Source organism: Neolamprologus multifasciatus, chromosome 18, assembly GCF_963576455.1.
Source record: "Neolamprologus multifasciatus chromosome 18, fNeoMul1.2, whole genome shotgun sequence".
In the NCBI taxonomy this organism is placed as follows: domain Eukaryota; kingdom Metazoa; phylum Chordata; class Actinopteri; order Cichliformes; family Cichlidae; genus Neolamprologus; species Neolamprologus multifasciatus.
The window spans coordinates 14,070,316-14,097,136 of record NC_140456.1 but is presented as its reverse complement, the minus strand read 5'-3'; the positions used below and the strand labels follow the sequence as shown (position 1 = coordinate 14,097,136).

Genomic DNA, 26,821 nt, shown 5'->3' with positions numbered 1-26,821 from the left:
CAGGGGAGAGATGCCCGTAGGCTGGAATCGTTTCTTGCTGTGCAGCCTTGAGAGGTTTTGTCGGGACTTGTAAAGTCACGTGAGGTCACTCCTTGTTTTCTGTATGCTAGAGTCAGGCTGAAACCCTCCAAAATGCTTTAGGCTAATGATGAACAATATAGTAGTTTCTGTTCATTTGTGTCATTCAAGTTCAGCCCTCATGACAAAGCTTATTATCAAGTCAACATTTATGGTGTTTAGCATAAATTTATTTTATCCAGCGAGACATGATGGTAGCTCATGTTACAGATATTTTTCACAGATTTGTACTTTGTTTTTTGTTTTTTTAAATTTGCCTAATTTGGACACATTTTTTGGAAATGATATCATTTGCATTTCATATTTTATAGTTAACAGCATCACATTTACACCACAAGGGTGACAAAAGCATCTTTAACCCAAAGCATCTTTCTTGGGCTACTGGTATCCTGGTATTTGATCGTCAAATCTTCCTCTTCCTCGCAGGCTTGATGATGGGTTGTGTCAGGAGTAAAGAGGACAAGGGTCCGGCTCTGAAGTACCGACCAGACAACTCAAATGCCGCTCTGGCCAGCTCGCCCCTGGTCCACTACGGGCCCGAGCCTACAATGATGGGGCATTCCCCTGCTATGAATGCTCACAACAACAGCTACAACAGTCATGCTGCTGGCCTCACACCCTTTGGCGGGACGTCTTCAGTCATGACGCCCTTTGGCGGTGCCTCCACCTCCTTTACTTCAGTGGCTGTGAACAGTCCCTTTCCCAGTGTCATCTCAGGTTAGTTTGTGGTGAATCAACATATTCTGTATTCATAGATTTCTGTATTAGAGAAGTTATAAATGAATTACTTGAACAGCTTTCCTTTCTATTGTGTGATGCACAAACTGTTGTACAACTTTAGAATAAACTCAGTTGATCATTTGTTATGCAGAGGACGTAAGCAGCAGATGTTATGCAAATGAGACATTTGAAACGAGTCAGCCAAAACATCATTGCTGAACAGACCCAAAATAGGTCTGTATTATGGGAAGCAATGCAGAGGCATGGTCTCTCCTGAGCCAAGAAAAACAATAACATGGACTGGATTGAGTGGCTTTAGTAAATGCAAATTGCATATTGAAAGTTTTTATTTCCTACACTAGTTAGACTTAGAATGACTTTAGAATTAAAGGTGTGTCGGTCATAGAATGACTCTGAGTGGATTTATATTTAAATTATGCAGGAAATATATGCAACAAAGCATAATGTTGCCTCCTAAAGCACGCACACATCCCTCATTCCCTTCATGGCTCTTTCACAATGCTGTGGCCTGAGGGGCTCCTATGGATCTAATACAGCCCTTTTAATTTTCTCCTCAAGATAAACATATCTGAGTCCCGTTGTCTCTCTGCACTCCATCACTTGTCAGTTCTTTTTATTGTGAATAAAAAATTAAATGACCTCCCTTTAATTTGAGGTGATGCCACTCAGTTTGAGAACGCTAGGAGGAATATTCTGCTTCTCTGATGAATTATTAAAAATAAATCAGAGCTGAGAGAGCCAGGTGTATATGCAGACCACCTCTGGTGGTATATCAAGGAAAATAAATATCTGAAACAATATTTCGCCGTGTTCTGCCATATTTCCATTTTACCTTTGTATTAATCTGTAATTTAAGGCTGTAACAAAGAGCGATCAAAATGAGTGTGTGTTTAGAGGAATCAGGCGTTTCAATTTCTCTCACTTTCAGGTGGTGTAACGTTTTTTGTAGCGTTGTACGACTACGAAGCGAGGACGGCAGACGATCTGTCTTTTAAAAAAGGGGATCGCTTTCAGATTATCAACAACACGTGAGTATATTTGCTTTTTACACTGACAAAATGCTAGGCGGATTTTGTGTGTGTGTGTGTGTGTTTTTAATCCTTCAGTGTATTCAGGTCTGATATTAAGGCCGAGATCTGTCTGGGTTAATGGGTTCCTTTAATGGGCCATCTGTTTAGTGTCCATTGCTTTTCTCTTGCCAAAGAAAAACATGCAGTTACATTTATGACATTATACCAAAAAAAGGATGCTTATTATTGGCGCTTTGATGATAACTGAAGGTCAAGCTCATTAGAGTACTGACAAACCAATTAGCTTTGTAAACCAATGCTCATTTACTTCTTTTAATTTTATTTTGTGGATTACTCAAGTCTTGAATTTGATAATTCAGTATCAGTCATGTTAGCTCTCATAGTGCTTTGTAAGGATATCATGATTTAGAAGGAGAAATATGTCACTCGATACCTGCCGCAGCAGCTTTACCTTGTACCCCACATGTGCTCAGGTGTGAAAATAGGCGGCGTGCCAAGTGCTCTGCTCTTCTTGTTTGTCACGTTCCACGTCCCATCCTACCGCTGTGTGTGTTCACATTGCTTTTGCAGTGATGAAAATACCATCTGCTTCTAGAGAAGACGTGGGACGAGTACAGATTGGCTAAAGGTTTTCAGACAGATTCTCTCTTCCTTCACTTTTAATTTAAGCTCCACATCTGCTGTTAAACACACTAGTAATTGTGGCTACTTGCTTATTTTAGCGTTCTAGAAAATTTTGATTCTTCTCCAATCAGTTTTACTTTTTTTTTTTTTTTAAATAATAGAAAACGCATATATAACATTATATAGGGCTTTGGAGTTGATATAACGGCCCAATGTATTGTGGGACCGCGGCGCCATATTTGCAGGTCACGAATCAAAACAAGCACACTGTGTTGGACGATTGCTAGAACCATGCTTAAAAGCAGCTCAAAAGAAAAGGAACGGGATAGAGACTGATTGCGTCCGAATGCGAAGAGACGGTACTTGGAAAAAATAGAGTGCGTTGGTAATGTGGACCCGTATGAAATACAGCTGTGGAGTAGAAACCTTGATGACCTACCGCCTTTGCCCTACCCTGATACCTTCTCGTACCTTGTATGTCAGGGGTGGGCAACTCCAGGCCTCGAGGGCCGGTGTCCCTGCAGGTTTTAGATGTGTCCTTGAACCAACACAGCTGATTTAAATGTCTAAATTAGCTCCTGCAGTTCTCCAGAGGCATGGTAATGAACTAATCATGTGATTCAGGTGTGTTGACCCAAGGTGAGATCTAAAACCTGCAGGACACCGACCCTCGGGGCCTGGAATTGCCCACCCCTGTTGTATGTCGAGTCAGCGCATACATGGCGAACCAGTTTCGGAATTATAAATCTCTGGAGGACAGAGCAACCGGTCAGGAATACATTTGCAGCTTATGGTTAGCAGTTGGTTGCCGACCAATCTGGTCTGTGTAACTGGGGCTTTAATTAAGTAATGCATGCAAAGGAAGAGCTGGGTTAAGGGTGGGTTCCAAATGGGTTTGCATCAACAGCAGTAACTGTAGGCGATCTTGAGTTATTTAAATATTGCTTCCTGCTGAGGTTAGATGTTATCAGCTGATCGCAAGCTGATCTTGACTTCCTGTTTTGACTAAATGCTTAATATGTGGTCCTTGTGTCACATCACAAGTCTTTGTCAGTTGTTTGCAATTAAAATAAAGAAACTCAAACCCTTGAAATTTATTTTAAACATGTTTTTATCATCTGTACAAGTGATTTTTTTTTTTTTTTTACAAAAAAGCTAATATTAGTCATCATATATTAAATAATTTTGTTTTCATTTAATACTATATTAAATAATATATCAGTTATTTAGTTTCAATTGATTTAAAAAAAACAAACAACAACATTCAGCATCTGAACTCCACCCACATTTTGATGACTCAGACTGCTGACGTCTTTGGATGATGTATAATCCTACCTCTCTGTCTTTTTTCCCCCCTTTGTATACTTTCATACCAGCTCCCTTTCTTTTGGAATAGGATAGTTTTTTTTTAAGTCAAACTTTTGTGTTTGTATTATGTGGTTCTGATTTCTAATTTACTTCTCTCTTCAGGGAAGGCGACTGGTGGGAGGCGCGCTCCATCAACACTGGGCAGAAAGGTTATATCCCCAGTAACTATGTGGCTCCAGCAGACTCCATACAGGCTGAAGAGTAAGAACTCACACAATTGCCTTTCCAAACATAGTATCTTTGCCTCTCTCCGTCATCCAACAACTTTTATTTCCACGTCTATCTATCTTTTTTTTTTTTTTTTTTTGTCCCTTCTTGTTTTTTTTCCTGTTCCTCACCCAACTTAGTTTTCCTCTGATTAAGACAAAATGCTGATGCTGGGAGGACACACAATGTGACAAACCCATCATGTACACATGGCAGAGAGTCTAAACAATGAAGCCATGTATTGTCACAGGAGCCGATGGCGTTCTCTTTTCTGTTCTTCTTGTGTGACAGAAACATTGTGCTGCTTTTACACAGTTGTGGCCTAGATTCTCTTTTAGCTGTTGGCCATTTTCACATTTTCACTTATGTTTGAGGTTTAAACTGCTCATTTAAATTAAAAAAAAAAAACTGGGTAAACCTGCCCAACTTTGCCTTTAGCATGAAAAATAACTTACTGTGACTGAGTTTGCAGGATTTTAGTATATGAAGCAAAAAAAAAAAAAATTAACTCATTTCTTTGATTGAACTTCGCAAAGTAAGCCTTACAAATAAGAAAATGTAGATTTTTGTTGTCATTTACATCTGGGAGACAAGTGGTAAATAGAAAATATACCATGGAATGGCTGTTCCAGCAAATTCATCCCAGGGTCAGACCGTGCGATGTTCAGAGAAATTGCAAACAAAGCCCAGACACTGTATACACAAACAGAACAAGTATAGCTTGTTTAGAAGGGATGCCAGGTGAAGAAAAAAATGGCGGCACTGTTTAGGTTTGCAAAGTTGCATCTGAACAAACCACATGACTTCTGTACCAATGTTCTTTAGAGCGGTGAGCTAAAGCGTCACGTTTGGTGAAAACCAAACACACCATATCAGAACAAACACACGTCATACCAGCTGCAAGCACGGTGGTGGAGGCGTGATGATTTGAGCTTTTTTTGCAGTCACAGGACGTGAAGGGTTTTAAGGGTTTTATTATAACACAAGATTAACCACACTGTGCATGTCCTCTGACTTGAGCCTTTTATTTTGCCGAGCCAGCTAATTTAAAAAAAAAGCCTCGCTTTCTTGAACCTCCTCTGTAGTAGACCCCTCAGTTCATTTTTCGGTCACTGAGTCAACCATGAATTCGTCTTTAGATACCTAAATATTCTAGAGTCAGAAGCCATCTGTCCGACAGCTAAAGCTTGGCTGAAATTGGGTCATGCAACAGAACAGTGATCCCAAGCACAGCAACAAATCTACAACTGAATGTCTGAAAAAGAAAAGAATCAGGTTTGTAATGGCCCAGTCAAAGTCCAGACTTCAAGCTGATTGAGATGCAAACCTGAAGGAACGCTGTAAAGAAGAGTGGGGCAAAATTCCTCTACAATGATGTGAGAGGCTGATAAAGTCGTACAGAAAATGAGTCCTTCGAGTTATTTTTGCTAAAGGTGGTTGTACCTTTTGACCTATTAAAGCATGGTATATGTTTTTAAAAGGATTGCAAAATCTTGTGATAACTTCATTTTCACATGACTATAAATTGAAACATGCAAAACACTTGTTGAAGCAAAGTTTTAAACAAGTGATTATTATTTTACCTTATATTTTATTTTAGATTTTTCCCTTGTCTTATTTTCAATGCAATAATATTAACTCCACATATAAATACCTGACAACTGGTTGATGCCAAATATATTTAATTTCTGAAGAAATTTAACTCCCCGCTGTCACATTACTAAAAAACATATCCCTATTATATGAAGGAGAAAATGTCAATTGTGTGCAGTGTATCACAGTGGGCCCTCCTCCTGTGACTGATTGTTTGACTTTATTTTGGCAGATGGTACTTTGGTAAAATGGGCCGCAAAGATGCAGAACGCCATTTATTGGTTCCAGGAAACCAGCGGGGAACTTTCTTGGTACGAGAGAGTGAGACGACTAAAGGTAGGATGATTTATAACAGACATAAAGATGGGCGTGGGTATAGAGACGTCACCACTTCCCTTTAAACTTGAACTTTAGCGTTATGATGATTTTCTTCTTTTGGAGCAATAAGTGACTCTATTTGGACACGAGAGCAAAGTGTTAGCTTGCCACGTCACATTTGCTGACAATTTATTTAGAAAGATGTTTCTATTTTTTATTTTTTTTTTGCCTGTCCCATTTGGTTCTTTAGCCGTCAGAATTGTTGTCTGAAGACCAACAAGGATACCCAATGGATTTATTTTGCCAAATGGATCATCATGGCATTGCCGTATTGGTCCATTTGATCGACCTTTGTTTTTATTATTTATTTTATTTTATTTTCAGTTGTTACAGACGGGACAGACATGAGTGAAGGATAGGAAAGGGAGAAAGAAAGAGGAAGGAAAACAAAAACAGAAGGGGAGAGGGACAGTGAGAAAGGGGGGGGGGGAATCTCTGGGATCACCTGTTGAGAGAAAAAGAATAGAAAACAAGCAAAAAAAACAAAGCAACATACTAAACACAACACCATCGCATTAATCTAGCTAAGTGTAAACAGCAGTAAATACTAAATATTGAATGTTGTTGTGCAGCACGCAGGACAGACAGCGCACAATGTGCTTTGAAGTAGCAGCCAAGAAAGGTGTGATTTAAGTCTACGAACAGTGAACACCCGTGTGCACACCTGTGTGGATCGGCGCGCTTGTATTCAAATGGTTCTCCCCCCCCCCCCCCCCCCCCCCCCCCCCCCAAAAAAAAAAAAGATGTTTCTATAGAGTGCTGTGGGCATCACAGGAACACAGATACCTGCTGATTCAGGCTAAGTAACATACAAATAAAATTTGTAATATGGAGTACAGACATCTTGGCCAGCACCAACACCACAAAACAAAGTTTAAAGGTCTCACATTTAAAGACTGGAATGAGTGTAGCATTTTTAAATACTGGATGATATTGAGATCCGGTGCCTCAAGTTGTCATTTGGTGAATTGAAATTTTTGGCACTTTCGTGTTTCATTTTCCTTCTCTAACCAGACACACTAGCAGCGTAGCTATACGAATGGCTGTAATGCTTTGTCACTTGACCCACCATTATCGCTTTACTGTATAGTTTAATGTAAAATAGAACCATAGATCTATCTGTCTGTCTTTGTCTGTCTTTTCATGAGATTTGTAGGCTCATCTGTGACTGTGGCTAAATATTTTTTTATTTCTTATCGGTTTAGTTATTTTAGAGTATTTATTTTCCCGAGCAACACATCTAATTTCATTTCTGTGGATTGTTAAGGTGCGTACTCTCTGTCCATCCGTGACTGGGATGATGTAAAGGGAGACAACGTCAAACACTACAAGATCCGCAAGCTGGACAACGGCGGTTATTACATCACGACACGAGCGCAGTTTGAGTCATTACAGAAGCTGGTGAAACACTACACAGGTATGCTGCCCATCTTCTGCACACTCGGGCGTCTTATTTACATGTGGAACGCATCTAGACAAAGTGTTGTTTATAACTGGACAGATGTTTTTTTGTTTTTTTTTTGTTCTTTCCTTTTTTCAGATGCATATTTTATGAAGCCTAGTGGTGTTACTTGGAGAGATGTGATGTAAAAGTCACTGAGACCATAGAGACTTACTCTTTTGAAGGGTTTTAGCATTGCAAGTAGTCCCCTGCCTTTTACTCTGGCTCCATACAGTGTGTAGACCAGCAGATTCAGTGCTCACAGTGGGAAATGTATTATTCAGCTGCAGATCTATGCGTTGAATATGTATGCGTGTTACAGAGGCTTTTTTGCTATGGTGATTCTGAGCTAGTCGCAAGCAGCGCTTTCACCGACACGGTCACAGCTCAGTAACTCAGTAACGAGGTTCTAAAAAAAAAAAAAAGTTTAACCCACTGGGACTTAAGCCAGAGGAGGCCATGAATACAAAAAATGTTTCACTTTTTAAAAAAAACTGTCTCATGTAGCTGAAATCTGCACAGTATTGATAAACAGTCATTCTAAAGGTCTCCTTTGGTATCTTAAAAGAAAGCGACTGCAGCGCATGGTGTGTAAACACATTCAGTACAAACTGTTTGTAAGAACTGCACAAATCCTGTTAAACTTGTAAGAAAATCTATTTTAAAAAAGAGTGTTTGTTAAAAGACCGTGCGTTTCTGGTTGTGTTGACCGCATTTTTCCACATAACTGATAGAAATCACTCGCTGCTGTGTGGGGGTTTTTTTGTGGGGTTTTTTTGTGGGGTTTTTTTTTTTTTTAAAGAACTGTTACGGCTCAAAGCTCTGCAGCAGTGTAGCCTTTGATCTGCAGACAGAAAGTCAGGAACAAGTGAGAAAATCTTCACTGGATCTTAACTGCTCAGTGTTTGAATACAGGCTGGATTTCCACTCATTCCTCTGTTTTCCCCTATTTTGTGTGCAGAATTCCAGCAGGACATAATGTAGCGAGTGCTGCTGCTGCCAAACAAAAAACAAAAACCCAGAACCTTGATGTTCTTGCCTTTTTAGTGAAGTTGAAATCAAAATAAAACACGGGATACTATTATGGTGAAAATCAGATTATTTCTGGAGGGCATGTTGGAAATAAATAGTTATTCTGTGAGGTGTGGGGACGGGGAATCAAATCTGTTGTGATTTGATTGTAGTTTGCTACCTGCTGGTGGCCAGGACTGCATGTGGATAAAGCACTCCAGATCAAAGCTCATTCACTCACTCATGTTGTTTTTTATGTTGTTGTTTAAACTCACTGTTTTTTTTATGTACTTCTTCCTGTGTAGAACATGCGGATGGTCTGTGCTACAGGCTGACGACTGTGTGTCCCACAGTAAAGCCGCAAACTCAGGGACTAGCTAAGGACGCCTGGGAAATCCCACGAGAGTCACTCCGGCTGGAGGTCAAACTGGGACAGGGCTGCTTTGGAGAAGTTTGGATGGGTAAGAGGCCACTAGAGCCGTACTCAAGCACACAGTATGAATGATATTATTTATTGAAATCAGCCCTGCAGGCACAGAAACCAATGCTTCTATCTTTCATTGTGCACACTCACACTAAAGAGTGACAAAGCAAAATTCATCTACATGCCCTCCAGACGTTATGTGATAATGATGGTTGTAGTTTTTGTTTCCTGCACAATTGGTTGACAGCAAGGACGCTACTTTTATGTCTTTGTTAAATATGGAGCTGGGGATTGAAAACAGCAGAGGCTTCATAATAAAGAGATATGTCACTGAAAGAATCCTGAATGGAAGCTGTTGGTAGGAGTATAAACCCTTATTATAATCTTTATTGATGCACAAGTGCTTGAATAAGTGCCTGGAGGCATTTCAAGATGGCTGCTGGGTGGCAATGCTTGCTTCTAGAAGGATTACAGTAAACAGTATACAGGAAGTAGTAGTATAGAAGCATCCTGACTGTGAAGGGGAATTCTTGCCAAGGTGGAGCAACTTTTTTTTGTTTGTTTGGGGTTTTATTGTTTTGTTTTTATGCGTGTACAAATTAAATAAACAAGATGCTGTCTTGCATCTGTCTGGATCCATTTCTGCTCTAACAGAGCAAGATAATTGAATTGATTTGAAAATATAAAACAGATGCTGTTTTTTCCCCCTTTTGTCGATTCAAATTTACTCAGTTTATTCAAACCACAAAGAGACAGAAAAAGAGGATGTTTCCCTGCAAAAGCACATCCGACACAGTAAACGCCTACGTAAATGTGTTAGTAGCTGAATAGTTATTGTGTGAAATATGTCAGAAATACATGGAAAGGCTGCCAGAAACAGGAACTTTACTCAGAGCCATGTTTCCAAAGAATTTGCTGTTTCAGGACGAGGTGATGAAGCACAGCTGTAAACATGACCGCAATGAGCCGCGGCGTTTCGAAAACGTCTTAAAAATTTGATATGTTGTCTTTGTGTCCTTTTCAATTAAATATGGGATTTGATTGATTTGTGGGTCATTGCATTCTGTTTTCTGCACTTTAATATTAATGAAATTATTAACAGGGTTGTAGATGGCCATGTTAAGGGATACATTGCAATAAACCAGTGGCCTTCCTACTTCCGATGTTAACAACTTGCAGACATAAATCCCGTCTGTAGTGCTGGTGTTTGACACAAACACTTATAAATTAGTGAAGAACAGGAACAACTTTGTGGACATAAACACACACAGTCATTAGGGCCTACAAACATGCCCACTGTGCATGATTTATATGCGCATGAATATGTAACTTATGTAAAGTTAATGTGAAAAACAAATGACACTGGTTTATATTAGAGTTTTAAGTTGAGTGGCACTAACGTCAAGAGTGGGCTTGTCTTGCTGCCTCACCGGCACACGTACTGATGTCAGAGCTGATTACGCACACACACACACACACACACACACACACACACACACACACACACACACACACACACACACACACAGCTCCAGTAATCACAGGTCACTTCCTACGCTTCTTTTCACTGGCCTGCTTGTGAGACGGGGGCCTCTGAGTGAACACGACTCTCTTCTTTCATCGTTGAGTCTTTAATTAAGCCTGCCCTGCAGCAAGCCTCGACCTGCAAGCCTCCACTGAGCAATCCCAGGAATCCCTCTCTGTCGCTCACTGCTTCGTGGTTTCGTGATGGTTTTTTGATCAGCTGCAGTTCGTGCAGTTCGTGCTGCTCGTGCGTTTTGTTTTTTTTAGATGATGTTCTCTATGCACTCCCCACCTCACGTTATTACGTTTAGATATTATCATTGTCCTACTTTGTCCTTCAGCTTGCGTGCGTGCACGCAGAGTTTGTTCGCTATGATTCATTCATGAAGCTCAGCCCTCTGACGAAAGCAGTAGATCTCCTGCTTTGGCTTATTGTATGTAAGCAGGGCGTGAGTAAGTGGCTCTCAATCAGGAAGTGGCCGATTATTTCAGCTGCCATGTTCTCTCAGTACATGGGAGCCCTGCCAGAGGTCCGAGTGATTTTAGGATTGACTTTTTAATCACGTGAAAGGGTTAAAAAATGGGCCTTTTTAGTCTTTTAATGAATTGGAAGTGTCTTCAATTGTATTTCCTCTGTATCTTTCAAGCAAAGTATTTACTTTTGCAAAGTAAATAAGTGATCATTCGCATTTTGTTTCATATATATTCAGGCACATGGAACGGTACGACTAAGGTGGCGATCAAGACCCTGAAGCCGGGCACCATGTCTCCAGAGGCTTTCCTGCAGGAGGCTCAGATCATGAAGAAACTGAGACATGACAAACTGGTACCTCTCTATGCCGTGGTGTCCGAGGAGCCCATATACATTGTTACTGAGTTTATGGGCAAAGGTAAGAACTGTTCAGTTTCCAAACCAGATGTTATGAAGATGTACACAAAGAATGTATATCTTAAATTTATTTGTATAGCCCAGTATAACACAGAGGTTCCAAAGAGATTCACAGGAACTAAAGCATATGAACCCATATGAAAACAGACATTTAAATAAACAAACAGTCCATCACAAATAAACACACAAATCGTGTTTGGTTTTAGAGCCAATAAATGAAGAAATGAAATTTAGTTTTAAACCATTTGTAGTCATTCATATGTTAAACACAGTGCTAAAATGCTCATTGAATCAGTGTCGCCTAGCTCTACAGATAGGTGTGTATCGACTGCACAACTACACTAACAAATGTTTTGCTGTTTGGTGACGTTTCCAAGTGGCAGCATGTATAAGGAGAACAATACATGACAACTGCCCTGTGGAACGCCATAGAAGTCACGAGTGGTTGATCTCCATAGATGATGATGAATTTTCTGTTAGTGATAATATAATATGATCTAAAACATTCAAGTATATTATAAAAGAGTCGTGCTGTGACTGAAAAGCAGATTTTCAGCTTCATTTTTCATCTTTCTTTTCATTTTTTTCATCCATAAACTGTTTAGGAACAGCCAGCCAAACATGCCCATACCGTTTGCATTGACGTCTCTTTGGGGCTTGTAGTTAAAATAACACTAAAAATCAAAAGACAATCACTTTGAATCAACTTCAGATGTGTGCTTCATTTGGCATGAAATAACAGGAGAGCTCGCCTCACCTGGCCATGAAACTGCTCGTCAGTCAGTTGTCTGAAAATGGAGACTGCGTATTAAAAAAATACCCAAACACTTCATGCATTCATTTTTGTAAAACCTCTGAATTAAAGCTGAAAAATCTTCCCTTCAAGCACAAATTGATTTGTTTATTTGGATTTAAATCCACTGTGGTGGCATAGAGAGTCAGAGCGGCAAGAAAATGTATGTTTATGCAGAGCTTGTTTGAGTGCAGCTTTGAGATAAATACATTTTTTTCCACTCCAAGAGTGAGGCATGAAGTCTGACATATCTTGTGTAAACCTTAGAAGTGAAAATATTGACAGACCTTTCAAAGAATAAAAAAAACTGACGTCCTCTTGGAATAATAATTTGTGTCTGTCAATTTTTCCATTAGAGTGTTTCTATGAAAGATCTTCTGTTTATCTTTTAACCTCAGAAAAGTAAATGCAAATTATTTCAGAGCTTATATAATGTTATCCCTGGCCTCAGAGCTCTTTTTAGAGCTGTCACACCGATTATACTTAAGCCAAGCGATCAATAGTCAGCCAGTCCATAGCCACTCCTTTCACTCTGATCGATTGATATATTTTTTGAGCAGATGTTAAACAAAAGCAGCAAAAAGGTAAAATTTGAACTCATTAACTGGTAGAGAACTGTGATTAGAACAGCCAGATAGTTCCATCATCATTTAATAAGTATTACATTCTTAATCTGACCCCATTAAACACACACAAACCTTCCAGTCAACAACTTGCTCACCCCTGCACCACTGGATCCCCAGCAGTCCATCAGCCTTTAAAAACACATCACAGTTCATTTGAAGGGTTGTATTCACTTTTTAACAGTCATGGTGCCTCCAGGTTATTTCTGTTTCTGTTTATTTTTGTGTTGTCTTTATACACGTTGCAGACGGATGTATTGATTCTCTTGACAGTAGTCTTCTAAACTCTGGCAGGTAGTTTACTGGACTTTCTGAAGGAGGGAGATGGAAAGTATCTGAAGCTTCCCCAGCTAGTGGACATGGCTTCACAGGTAGGATGAAAACCCAGTGTTTAAATGCTAACACAGGTGCAGCAGCTCCTCATGTCTCTTCCCTGCCCAGCTGCTCTTTTAACTCTGACTGAGGGGAAAGATTATCATACATCAGCAATGCAGCGGAGAAAGCTCCACGCGGGCTTCTTTCCAGCCGTGTGTGTAGGTGTGCATGAGTCAAATATTCACGCCCTGTGAATACGGGTTTCGGTTTGTTCTCCATCTGGCTGGCATAATTTATTTAATATCTACCCTTCCCCTCTCTGCCGCTTCCTGTGCAACAATGTGCGCCTCCTCTCCCCCTCCGACAGCTCTTCACCGCTGCGTGTGCCTCCCCTCGTTGTCCCCCACTTAACTGCCTGTAGCACTTAAACGCTGCTCACCAGAGGCCATTTAAGCTCGCTGGTTCAGTCACCTACTGTGATCTGCTCTTAATTTGCCTCTTCACGCTCACAGGCTCCCTCTCCACTCTGCGGAGTAGTAATTTTTCTTTTCCTTTTTTTGGGGGGGGAATTAAAACTGAAACAGGCTGAAACCCAGAGACGCCTCAGAGGGAGTTTACAACAAGTGTGAGAATGGTGTCGAATGGCTGTGTTTAGGATGTTTATCCAGATGCTGTTGGTGTCATTGTCACAGGTGTAGAGTGCCTTGTTTGAGTTTTGTCTTCGTGTATTCTTGACACCTAAATGCAGCTATGTTTATTTGATCTATAATTGAAAATAAAATGTCCTTTTTTCATGCTTGCACTTTTGCTTTCTGAAGCTGTTAGAATAACACCATTACGTCCTGTCCAATCCAACTTAATCCCAGATTGCAGATGGCATGGCCTTCATTGAGAGGATGAACTACATCCACAGGGACCTGAGAGCTGCCAACATTCTGGTCGCTGATAACCTGGTGTGTAAGATCGCAGACTTCGGCCTGGCTCGGCTCATCGAGGACAACGAGTACACCGCCAGACAAGGTGTGTGACAGGGAGCGGATGCAGTTGGACGCATGTTTGTCTGCACTGACTATAAATAGAGAACATGTTTATACTGGGCCTCGCAGTGCCTGTTCCGATCTATTTAGTTATGATTGCTACTTAATACAGGACTTGGACCTTAAATAAATTGGGTTGAAACTGAAAATGTCACAGCAGATTTTGATATTAGCTATAAATAAAAATGCAATTTGTAGGCCCGCTACATGAACCATGATTTTGTTCATTTAGGCTACACATGCTTACATTTTTTGAGCTGAAGTGTTCAAAAAATCAGTTAACGTTTCTAATCAGTTGACCGATTTGGCATCCTGTTGTGAGGATGTGCTGCTTTTTCACAGTTTCTAACATTTGAAAAGTTTAAACTATTGATTTACCAACTGAGGAAATATTCAGCAGTCTTATCGATGTTTTCTTTGCCCATGCTTGACTCGCCTCGCTCTTTCCTTTTCTTTTTTGCCAGGTGCTAAATTCCCCATCAAGTGGACGGCACCTGAAGCTGCCTTGTATGGACGCTTTACCATTAAATCAGACGTCTGGTCGTTCGGTATCCTGCTGACTGAACTTGTGACCAAGGGCAGAGTACCATATCCAGGTAAAGACAGCACATGCAGATACATGTAATGCACTTTTAATTTTTGCTGTAGATGCTTTTGGCCCCTCCTTTGTTCAGCTGAATGGAGTTCTCGTGATGGTTTGCCCCAGGAGACAGTTTTGCGTCACGATTATTTTCCAGCACGCTATTGTCATCCTCAGTCATCTGGGGTTTTTTCACCCTGTGAATTAGAATAGAAATCCACACATGTGATCTGATATGAGTCATCTCAGGTGTTTAGTGACTTGTCAGTCAAGGCAAAGTACCCTTGCATGTGTGATCCCCCTTCTTATCCCTTTCTTCCACCTCGTTTCTGCCCCCTGCTGTATGAGAGCCGTACTGCAGTGTGTGCCTTTAACTGTGTTAAACTGACAGTGATTACAGAGCATGCCATATGGACGACTTAACGATGTCTTGTAGAGGTCCATCTGGCTCCAGTGGCCTTCTTGGTTTCAGTGCAAATTATTCCTCTAATTATTTCACCCCAGAGCTGCAGATTCAGGGGGTTGAACCCACTTATTTGCATTTTTTTAAACCATAATGTGTCTAACTGTACATGTATGGTCTGCTCTTCTTATTTGAATTCGATGCTAGACAGTGCAGATGTATTTGGATGCAGTTAGACCAAGTGTCTGGACCATGATGTGTCATTTCTTTTCCATTTTATCTCGAGTGTGTGTGTATAGGTATCTACTGTTACCCGAATAGGCAGACATGATGTTAGAGCTGAGGTTTTAACATGCGAGATGTAAATCATGCTACCACCTCAGCAGCCGACATATTGCTGCCACCACATCCTGGTCTCAGCAGCTGCTAGGGGCTTTTCCTCTCCTCTCCGACTGTGAGATAATCTGATCCCCACTCTCCCACAGAGAGATGGAGGGGGGAGGATGCGGCTATGCTGTGACCATGCCGCTGACTCTGTGTCATAACCTCTTTTAGCTGCAGTTGAGCTCCCCACGGAGCTGTTTCTGTGCTGTGTCACAGAGTCCATGATCACGGTCTTCCTGTCTTGGGAAGAAATCTGTGACACTGGGACCCGGAGCTGGAGCAGTTCTGTTTGTTTTCTTGTTGTTCAGTTTTATGAGTAAACCAGTAAACTGGAGGAAGCTACGCAGACTTCTCTGTGAGAGCGCTGGAGCACCTGTATCGATCAGTTTATTTCTGCTAACAGTCTTATCTCCCTGTATGTTTTAAAATTGACTAAAAGTCTTAACAGGAAATAATGAGTGAACTTCCAACTGGGTCACTGATGTTTTTTCCCCCCCTTACCACAGTGGTCTACGTGGGCATTTAATCCTGCTGTCAGCTGTATGACGGCAGCGCTTTCTACAGTCAGGCTGCACACTGAGCTATTTCCTAATCAAAAGTTGTACTAGTTTTCTTGACCAGAAAACTTTGGAAGACTCCTTCTGTTATATGGTTTTTCAAATAACCACGGAGAGGAGAAGTCATATTGATGTGGAAGTCAAACTATATTAGTTGATTTTGTGTGCGTGCGTGCGTGCGTGCGTGCGTGCGTGCGTGCGTGCGTGCGCATGCGTACGCGCGTCCAGTCTTGGCTGGATATTTTCCAAAAGACACAACTTTCAGATACTATAGAATTTTTATTTATTTATTTAGTAGCTAATAGCGCTAATGCCTGGCAATCTGTTTTTGGCGATTCAACTAAAGAGATTGAGAAGATTAATTTATTTTCTGCCAGTCTGTTTGTAACAAAGTGCCTTAAACATACAATTTAAATGTAACTGCAATCAATTGGTCCAGTATGTGTAGCCTCAACATTGGTTCATCCCTTGAGCTCGGTGCCTTTTTGTGCTTGAATGCTTCAAAGGCAAAAATAAATGAATACATCCTTACAAGGACTGGAGTGAAAATTAGTGAAAAAGCTGCCAATGTCCAAAGAAAAACTTTGAGAGATCTTCAGAAATTCTGAAGATCTATTACTCATGACCATAATAAATAAAATAAATTATATATAAAACGTCTAGAGTTATATTAAACCACCAATTTATGAAATTTTATTCCCATCCATCAGAGTGCACAGCTTCACTCGGCACATAGGTTAGATGGTGCAATAATCTCCCTTTTTGTCTGTCTATAGTGTAAATTTCCACTATTACAATCCCATTGCCTTACTTGGATCAAATAAATGAATAGATGTATGAAGTACCTTTGTAATGCATGTTTGGATAACCTGACTATATAATGGCTGTCCATTTATATTGTATTTCTTGTCCTTTTTTTTCCTTTAAGGCATGGTGAATCGAGAGGTACTCGAGCAGGTAGAACGAGGTTACCGCATGCCCTGCCCACAGGGCTGCCCCGATTCACTGCACGAGATGATGAAGCAGTGCTGGAAGAAGGAGCCAGATGAAAGGCCGACCTTCGAGTACATCCAGTCCTTTTTAGAAGACTACTTCACAGCCACAGAGCCACAGTATCAGCCAGGAGACAACCTCTAGTCGGGAGGATCTGGGACAAACTCTGGCAAACCGGGGTACATCGGCAGAGATCAAAATCCAGGAAAACCAACAAGTTTCTGCTGAAGCTGCAGAAAATACTTTTTTTTTTTTTCTTTTTTTTTTTTTTACACAAACTTTTCCAAACTGACATACCTGATGTAGAAGAAGTAGAGGTTTGTCCCTTGTGTACCTGGGGGGGCAAATACGTGGGGAAATGTCCAAGCGTGCAGATCGGCGCTGGCGGGTTGAACTCTGAGAACTCTGCATATCACAATAATCCATATAGGCTGGCCACAACACTGTGATCCAAATTTTCAAATGAATGGTTACTCGCGGATGCATTTTTTTAATGAACGTTTTTTTTAAATGAGAAGTTCCCCTACCCTTTCTCCAATCCACCACCTTTTTTAAATTAAATTTAACAACAAAAAGTCTTTGATATTCGAGTGAGAGCTTTTATATGTATATGAGTTTGGTATGAATATGTAGGTTGATAAGAACAGACCGCTGACAAATCAAAGGAAAAACAAACGGCGACTCAGTGGGCACAAAAGGGGCAAAGGATTCAAGTATTTCCTTTAATTTGTCAGCCATATGTATGTAGTGGGCGCCCAATTACTGTGTGAGATGTTACGTATGTGCTCTGACTGTAAAGTGTGGAGCATTATGAGGTGGAATAAATGGAGGAGGAAAAACGGTGGTATCGTATGGATGCAAGAATGTACTGAGAGATGACCGCAGATGTACATACAGTATGTATAAAAAGTGTATTTGAGCAGGTGTGACAAGGTGGAAGAAGCAGGAATAACAAGTGTTTTATATGATTCTTTTTTTAACAGGGTTGTTTGAATCTCAAATGAAATTTTCTTTTTTTTGTCATTTAATCTGGGACTTGAAATCATAAAGAGGTATTTTGCTAATTTACAAGTGCAAACAGTTTTTCCTGATTAACGTTTTGTATAAGAAAAGAAAAGATTAGACAGTTCAGCTGTGAAATTTAATTAAGATTGTCTTCATCTTTCTATAAGATTTGCTTCTTGTCTTTCTTTCCCTGTTGCACAGCTCTGATTGCTACAGAAGATTCTTGTAGATTTCTCTTCATTATTGCACACATCTACACAGTCGAATTTTGCAGCGCCGTGACTGACGGCACAGGAGTCGCCATACGTGGGACTGTGTCCAGATCGACACTGTCCTCATTTCAGATTTTGCTGGAGGGAAAAGCTTTATCCAAAGCCACAACCTCAATCAAGTATTCTCATAGGTTTGAAATGCAACTATGCAAAGCCGTGTGGTGATGTTTAATGAAGCATCTCCAGTGGTATTTGCATGTGAGCAGCTCCCCTCTCCTGTGATTTTCATAGTTCAGTTCCCGGCAGTACAGATGATATATCACTTCGTGTGTGAGTTAACTAGACACAGACAGACAAAACAAACACCTGGCACACACTGTGTTCCAGACAGGGCTTTAGTGCTTTTACAGATCAAAATCTAATATCAAATTCTAAGAAATGCTTCCATTCTCTGTCCAGGTGTGTGTGATGGGGAAATTTGGGAGTATGAAAGCTACAAAGATGTGAACTTTTTTTTGTTGTTGTTGTTGTTGTAATTCTTTCTGTTCATCACTCAAAGAACATATGTGATTGTTCTTAAACATAAAGACATGGGGACTTGAACTAGTAGGGACATGAATAATGAAATTAATGAGAAAAGTTACTAATAATGATTTTTGTACAGGAAAAAAAATAAAAGGTTTACTCAAAGGTTACTTTTACTACTTGTGTTCTTGACGAGTTGCAGTGATCCTCTTGAAGAGTCGGACCCAAGACGTCCAGGTGTTTTCTTAAACGTGGCCATTTTTTAAAAGTTCATTTAAATTTATGCTTCTTTTTACTTTACTGAATACCGATGGTTTCTGACTTTGATTTGACATTTGTAGATTTCAACAAGATGATGGCTACAATACAAACATGCTCGAGTTGTATTCACTGTTGCACACTGCAGTATTACTCATCTTCGAACCTGTAAAGAAGCAGAGAAAGCAATACCTAAATGATCTCCAGCGTCGTAGTAAAACTGATGAATATTGCATCAATATTTTAGAAAGATTCAGCCTTGCTATCTAATGACATTTCTGCCTTTTTTTTCTTTTTTTTTTTTTAAAGAAAAGGACAAGTGATACTGACCAAAGCATGGGTGAAGGGTTCAGTCATTCTGGCTCTCACCTGACCATCTCCTTGTACTTCTCCAGAGCCTCCCGAGCCACATACTGAATGAAGGCTGGGTCCTGCAGCTCCAGCTCACTGGGAACGGTGAGGGTAAGCGGAGGAGAGTTTAGGATGCTTACCTCCACCTTGGTCTCACGAACAGCCTCATTTTGTTCATTGTGGCTCTCTGGTGCCACCTGGAGAGTGGAAGAAGTCATTTTACATCAAGCACTCCTTTGCAGTGGCATATACAATAAATATTCCACTTTTGAGATCAGATTTAAAATTTTCCCTTTTGCTAAAGCTTAAAGTTCGGGCTGAATCAGATGACTGAACCATTCCTATGTTACACTGCTATAGGTGAGTGCTGCTGGGGAGGGGCTTCCCGTGATGCACCGAGCATTTCTTCTTCACTCGTCTCTTCACTCTGTGCATTTATTCTCCACTGCTGTGTTTAATCATTAGCAATTAAACTCTGTCTCTCTTCTATATTTTATCTTTTGTCCTATTTTCCTTCCCTCACCCAACCAGGCATAGCAGATGGTCGCTCCTCCCTGAGTCTGGTTGTGCTAAAGGTTTCTTCCTGTTGAAAGGGAGGTTTTTTTTTCCCCATTGTCACCAAGTATTTGCTCATAGCAGGTTGTGTTATTGTCGGGGGTACTATTTTATAAATGTTTGCGATTTAAATTCGGTTTATTGAAGATTTAAGAGTTCCATGACAAAAGCTCTGTGGATATACCTCCATTTAAATTTCTCTTTAAGAAAACATACATCTGCTGTTTTTATTTCATATTTCATCATAGCTTTGCCACCTCTTCCACCATCCCTCCTCACCTTGGTGACGTGGAAGATATTTTGTGGAGCGCTGCTGTTGCTCACAGCCTGAGCCACCCAGCTGTATACAGCCGACATGTTGCTGAGCCAACTGACTGTTTCATCAGTGTGGTGCTGGACAATAGACAAGATCTCATCATACTGCTCTTTGGAGATTTCCAGCAGCTGAGAAACTTCATCCAACTCCACGTGCAGTTCCCGTACACTGGGACACTCTGGAGCCAAGAAGAAGATAAGGTTTTAAGTTTCAAAATGTCAGCTCGAATGAACGTCCAGGTTGAGGCTGGTGGTTGCTCACCTGTGAGCAGAGCTCCCTGGCAGTTCTCACACTCGCTCTGTAGCTGCCAGCACTCTGATGTCTGTCTGCGGAGGGCTCTGCACAGCTTCCTGTTCTGCAGGAAGCGAGGAAGACTTTCCCTCTCTACAACAGAATTTATTTTATTTTAGTTTGCTAACACTTTATGGAACAGCTAAGAATGATAAAACTGAGTCTGTACAGTTAACTTACAAATATGAAAATGCACTGAAATATGTTCAATTACATTTAAAATGATTTCAACTCAGTAGTTCCAAACCATGTGACACTGGGAGCAAGGAATCTGCATATTTTAATTCCAACCAATTCCAGCAGCACCTCTGTTATAAATTTACAGATGGAACCAGAGAAATCTGCAGCTGTTATCATTTTTTGTATATTTTTAACCACACTGGCACACGTGAGGCAAACTGCTCAGCTTAATCATTACCTTTCTTCTTCTCCTCCTCCACTGTCTTGTGGATATCATCAAACACCTGGGTCACCACAGCTCCAAACTCATCCACCACACTTTTAGCAAAGTCAAAGAAGGATTCCACTACTTCCTCTAGCCCCACACCCTGCATGAAGCCCGAGTCCCGGGCAGGGTCGTAGGGATCAGAGGTGGTTTCTTCCATCAGGATATCGGTGTTGTTCAGAAAGGCTCTCTGAAGTGCTTTGTCAAGCCTGCTGCTCAGCTTAGAGACCAGGGTGACGCTACGGTTCACCAGCCTTCCCACTTTATTGACCAGTCGGTTGAAGGAGTCTTCCATCTGGATGATCTCTGTGTCTGTGTTGTTATCCTGGTTTACCAGAATGTCCCCTGCATCCAAGTTGGGCTCACGGGGACCAAAGCGCCGGGAAACTCTTTTAAAAAAGTTTTCTACCTACAAAACAGAAGTGATGGAAATTGATGCATTTCACAGAATAGAATTGAACAACTGTGATTTCAGGATTGGAAGATAATTCAAAAACCTCCCGTTTTAGCTGAATTTAGCATCTGCTACTCAAACATCAGGATTTATTTTGAGGTATTGTTTTATTGTTAATTGTTAAAAAAAAATCAAAATTGCTAAAATAACAAATACACAATGAAAAAATTAATTAATGATACTAAATTAATAAAGTTTTTGTCTCAGTATGTATCTATTTTTAAAATAGATTTGCAATTTTATGACTCCAACCAATTCCCATTACTGACTAATGTATTCAAGCGACTTCAGTCAATGTTATTCAATGCATTGTTATGAAAATACAACAGTCTGTCAGTGGGAGAAGATTGCGCCAACTGTACAACTGTCATTTTTCAACTGAGAACATGTAACTTTATTTCTAGCAGCATTATTTGAATGGCATGAAAGTCTGCATACCTTAGCATGGAAAGAAACAAAGCCCCTGCGGCAGGTGGAGGTATAGAAGTTTTTACATGCATCCTCCAGACAGGGTCTGCAGTCCTCCCACTCAGTCTGCAGGGAGTCTTTGCACTGCTCCTCTGCCTCTTTTAGCTTCTCAGTCACCTCCTTGGCTAGTTCTGCTGCCCCCTGGTGGTCAAAATAGGATTCTTTAATATATTTTCATCATTGACCTGAATCTTTTATTTTCTTTTGCAGGAAATCAAACGTCGATCCAACCTTCTTCTTTTCGCTGCTGTTTTTCAAAGACCTCATCAGGTGTTCATGCTTCTGCTCGTTCCTCCACATCACCTCCTTCATCTGCTTCACCCCATACAAAGCTCTTCTCACCTCCTCATCCACAAGCTCCTCACCACCCAGTGACAACTCTGAGAAAACAAAAGGAATCTGAGTGCATTTTAGTCTACACATAAACACACTATTAAACCCTAAAAGTTTAATATTAAGAATAAGAAACACATTTCCTTCAAAATCAGTTAAAAATATTTCTGAACAAAAGAATAATTAGATGAAACAAATCTACTTGGAAGAGTCTGTTCTGCAAACTCACGTTTTAAAGTGTCCTCTGAGATGCCTTCACCTTGATCCGTAGGTACAGAATTGAGGAGACCCAGCATCACCAACAAAAGTGTTAAACCCAGCAGGAAGTTCATTTTGGAGCTCTGTCACAGCGACAAATAAAGAGTCTGACAGGGTATGGTTTCGGGGTTATGTATGAAACCGACTCACATTTAGACACTGAGATTTAAACACAAGTAGAGCCTATCTGTGCATAAACTTTAAGATTGTTATCAAAGAGATCGCTTTGCAAAGATGAGTAAGCAAATACTTTAGAAAATATTACACTCATGAATACTCAGTCCAATAACCTGCAAATATTCAGTTAATATAGGTAAATATAAGGCATGGATAGACTTTAGGTCCAAAGGCTTTGGAGCACTGATGTACCATACAGAGTTATTAGAGTTTGTATTTCTAATTGATTTTATTTTTATTTTGTTTTGACTTTTAGTTGTTGTTGTTGTTGTTGTTTTTATACTTGACTCAGTCTTGTAGACATCCAAACTCTCAATAAACATGTCAATGTGAGTTTTACTAAATTAATAAATATTAAAACTAAGGGTTTTTTCCCTCTAAATTTTTATTTTATTTTACTTAGTTTTCCAGGTTCACAAAATTGCCTCAGTTTTTTATTTACTTTAATTTTAAATAACTAAAACATTTAGTTCAGTTTTTTGGTTTTGTTCTAGTTAACTGTAATAACATTGATGCCATGGCACTTCAAAGAGCTGCCAGTCTCTCCATAGATGAACTGAAGACGTCAAAGAAGCGCCCACTGTTTCTGTCGGTGTCTAGCTAAATGCAGTTATGCACTGCTTAAAATAATATATATATAATATAATAACATACACAAGTATTCAACAAGTATTCAACAATCCAACAAAGTCGGGAAAGTCCTTTGACTGAACATGAAGGTGATACATCTAATTACCTCTGCCGTTGTAGTTTTGGTGGTATTTGCATGTCATTTTGTTTGTGAACACAACAGCTTGAAAATTTTGAATGAACTGTGCTAAAACTTTGTAGGGGTATAGAGTGAGGTCATGTTAACAATGCATGAACATTTCTCCTACATCCACCCAGCTCTTCAATTTAATGATTTGTTGGTCAAAAAATGGCAAAAAGCTTTTTAACTTCGAAAGTATGCACCACCAGGGGTGCTGTGTATTGCCAACATATAGAAAGCACCATATAAGTATTTAAAATATCATGTCAAATCTGACCTTTCTAGATTAATATGCTAATAATGCTGCACATAGTTACTTCAAATGTCAGTTTTGAGACTGACAAGAACTTTTTGAGTACAGCTAAATCTTATTTTTTATGTACTTTAAATTGATAACAACTTTAATACATATAGCATGTTCATGAGTATTTTAAAACCTTTTTAACTTGATATTAATCCCTAAACATTTAAACATTCCATTGTTTTAATAATCAATGAAATGAATGCTACATGTGAACTATATGCATAAAAATAAAAAATACTCAAAATAACAATTATACTCAAAATTATGTCAAGTATATTAAGATGGTAAACACCTGCACTTTGCACTTGGCTTTACTGCACTACGAACTTCTAAAAAGGACGATGAAAATAACATGAATATATAAAGAATACACTTCTTTTCCTTTAAATGTAACTACTCCCCAGAGAGTGAGCTGCAGAGGCGGAGGAGTTTTTTTCTTAGGCTTTCTTTCCTTTGCTTTCAAATCTAACAATTTGACCTATTTGTGCTTGCATACACAAATCCATCTTTATCCATTTTCAAGAAAACAATAAGTGCTATCTAGTCAGCCACAAAGGAAACAGGATTTAAGGGTGAGCGTGAGCCTGATTTAACGTGGTCATATAGACCTCTGCCACTTGGTGGCGCTACACAGCCACTAGGCGCTGAAAAATCCCACCTCTCTCATACTTTGTTCTCATTTCACCAATAGTTTCCTGCACAGAATAGTGATCACTATACTTTACTGCATTTAAACAAATTTAACTTATATTGTTTAGAGCAATGGTGTAGCCTGTTATGACTCTATGAGGAGGCTTTGCCCTTTTTCTTTTCTTATCTTTTTATTCATTTGGCTGACTGAGTTTAGTTTTTACTTTAAGCAGCACCAGTGTGAGGTCAGCAGCAGGCGGTGATCACCAAGCAAAAGGCACCGTAGGGTCAAATTCAGCTCAAAAATCTTGCAAGCTGTGTTTCCGACAGGAAAATCTGCTGTGTCAGGAGGTTAAGCTCCATAAAATCACAAGGATACACAAAAGAGGAAACTTTAAAAATACATTTTTGAATTGTTTTGAGTTGGGTTGCCAGTTTGGTAACAATTAAATCATCTGCCTGAATTTTCTAGAGCCTGTGCCCTAATTATAAGCCTCGTGAGTTACACAATTTGGCATGCAGCAGGGATTTACAGTAAACAGGGATGAACTTTTTAGGGATGTGCTAAAAACAGCTTCTCTATTCTATTTTACTGTCTCCAGTTTTTATTAAAATATGTTTAAACTGATTCAACTATAACCCAATAACAGACTCCTGTCTTTTCCTTGGCGTATCTCACTTTTTGCCATTTGCCAGCTGACATCCAGGATGAGTGGGTAAAAAAAAGGGGGAAGAATGGTGTATTTTTTTTTTAACATGATTTAATTATTTATGGTTATGGTTATGAATTTAGGTTAATTTTTTAAATACAGCTGCTGAATATTTTAATTTTATTTATGGCAATAATGAAAGCATCTATCTATCTACAACTGTTACTGTGCTATCACAGCTCATGGAAAATTTCCGACTTCACTTAATGATAAAAATTAGCTGAAGAAGTGCTGATTAACTAAAAGACAAACATAACAACAACAGAGCGATTACATGAGGCGCAACTCACCAGCAGCAGACTGAAGGTGCTTCTCTGTCGACCGAAATAAACAAAGTGGTCGGTGTGGACAGATCTCGTCAGGATATCTTGACCTGATGAGATCTGTTCGTAATCTTTCCACTTCAGCTTTATCCTATTACTGTCTTTGCTTGAGGTTGATGCCCGTTAATCCGGCAGTCGTCACGCTGACTGAGTGGTTTGTTTTGGACAAGAGACTGCTTAGTCACATCAAACGTACTGTTGACAACCAGAAAAATGTATTTATTTCAAATGTTGTAATGGGGTATCGGCACATGTCAGACAAGACTAACCATCAGAGGCCAGAAGTCTTGTACGTGCACATTAGAAGCTGAAAGGTTTGAGCGAGGTTTACTCTCTGGCTGCCTTTTATATGAGGTGCAGAGAAGATGTCCCTGAAGGGATTCAAGTTAAATAACCACAAAAGAGTCAAAATATGTCTCAGAATCAACTGCAAATTCTTATTACATCTACCAGCAGCTGTACATCTGTGTAAAGGCTTTTGGAAATGTTTGCTGCACACACAAATATTAATGTTAAATTAACCATTAACCAGTCAACCAAGCAACCAAGCACACATGGTTGTCTCAGTCCTGTTCACACACACACACACACACACACACACACACACACACACATGAGTGATATAAACACAGTGAGCTGAGATTTACACGTTATTCTTTCTGTTGTTAAGCTTGTTTTGTTTGTTTTTTTGGACCTGAGCCAGACTGATCTCATAACCTATACTGGCACAGGTGAAAGAAAATACACACAAATCCTCGCTTTGAAGTAATAGTACACTCTGTTATATATTATATGAATAGAAGCCAGTCCAGCCTATTTTTTTAGTAAAGGGACACATTCCCCTCAGCAGAAAGCTGTTTCCATTAAAAGTTTTCATTCTTGGTCAAATGCGAGGGACTCTCTCACTGCTGCTCCCATCATTCTCAAAAATGTGCCCTCTTTGCATGGTGTGACCCAGATAATAGAGTCCTTATGGATAATAATCAAAAACAGCCAGTGCTTCAGCCTCACTGACACCTTCTGCACCTGGTTCCTATAACACGGCAGGGGAAACCTGTTCCTCCCATGTCCTTCTAACAGCTCAACATAAAACAGTTGAATGTATAAAACAGCACTTGGCTGTATAAGACTTCAAGCACACAATTACTCATTGAGAAATTCAGGTCAATTTTATTTATAGAGCGCCAAATCACAACAACAGTTGCCTCATGGCTCTTTATATTGTAAGGTAGACCTTACAATAATACATACAGATAAAAACCCAACAATCATATGGCATCCTATGAGCAAGCACTGTGGCGACAGTGGGAAGGAAAAACTCCCTGTTAACAGGAAGAAACCTCCGGCAGAACTAAGCTCAGGGAGGGGCGGCCATCTGCTGCGACCGGTTGGGGTGAGAGAAGGAAGACATGCTGTGGAAGAGAGACAGAGATTAATAACAGGTATGATTCAATGCAGAGA

The 26,821-nt window shown here is 39.9% G+C and overlaps 2 protein-coding genes across 3 annotated transcripts in view; one reads left to right on the top strand and one right to left on the bottom strand.

The window, feature by feature from the left end:
• yes1 (YES proto-oncogene 1, Src family tyrosine kinase) overlaps positions 1–19,285 on the top strand; it is a 33,647-nt gene extending 14,362 nt beyond the window's left edge. Inside the window, exons 2-12 of the mRNA XM_085141859.1 lie at positions 505–795; positions 1,748–1,847; positions 3,945–4,043; positions 5,875–5,978; positions 7,288–7,437; positions 8,778–8,933; positions 11,131–11,310; positions 13,020–13,096; positions 13,907–14,060; positions 14,542–14,673; positions 16,930–19,285. Of these exons, the coding sequence (XP_084997985.1) occupies positions 510–795; positions 1,748–1,847; positions 3,945–4,043; positions 5,875–5,978; positions 7,288–7,437; positions 8,778–8,933; positions 11,131–11,310; positions 13,020–13,096; positions 13,907–14,060; positions 14,542–14,673; positions 16,930–17,138 (1,647 nt within the window). The 5' untranslated portion in view covers positions 505–509 and the 3' untranslated portion in view covers positions 17,139–19,285. The remainder of the gene's footprint in view (positions 1–504; positions 796–1,747; positions 1,848–3,944; positions 4,044–5,874; positions 5,979–7,287; positions 7,438–8,777; positions 8,934–11,130; positions 11,311–13,019; positions 13,097–13,906; positions 14,061–14,541; positions 14,674–16,929) is intronic.
• Positions 18,589–25,457, bottom strand: clul1 (clusterin-like 1 (retinal)). Of its 2 annotated transcripts, none has more exons than XM_085141861.1 (9): positions 25,328–25,457; positions 22,437–22,548; positions 22,106–22,254; positions 21,845–22,015; positions 20,926–21,361; positions 20,478–20,600; positions 20,180–20,394; positions 19,364–19,542; positions 18,589–19,160 (listed from the first exon to the last, which is right to left on the bottom strand). In XM_085141861.1, exons 2-9 carry the CDS (start codon positions 22,537–22,539, stop codon positions 19,145–19,147), a joined length of 1,392 nt encoding a protein of 463 aa, XP_084997987.1. In that variant the 5' UTR covers positions 22,540–22,548; positions 25,328–25,457; the 3' UTR covers positions 18,589–19,144. The 2 variants fall into 2 exon arrangements, with proteins under 2 accessions (XP_084997987.1, XP_084997988.1); XM_085141862.1 differs by having other exon boundaries at positions 22,437–22,572; positions 25,328–25,445.
• Positions 25,458–26,821: the final 1,364 nt, after the last annotated feature.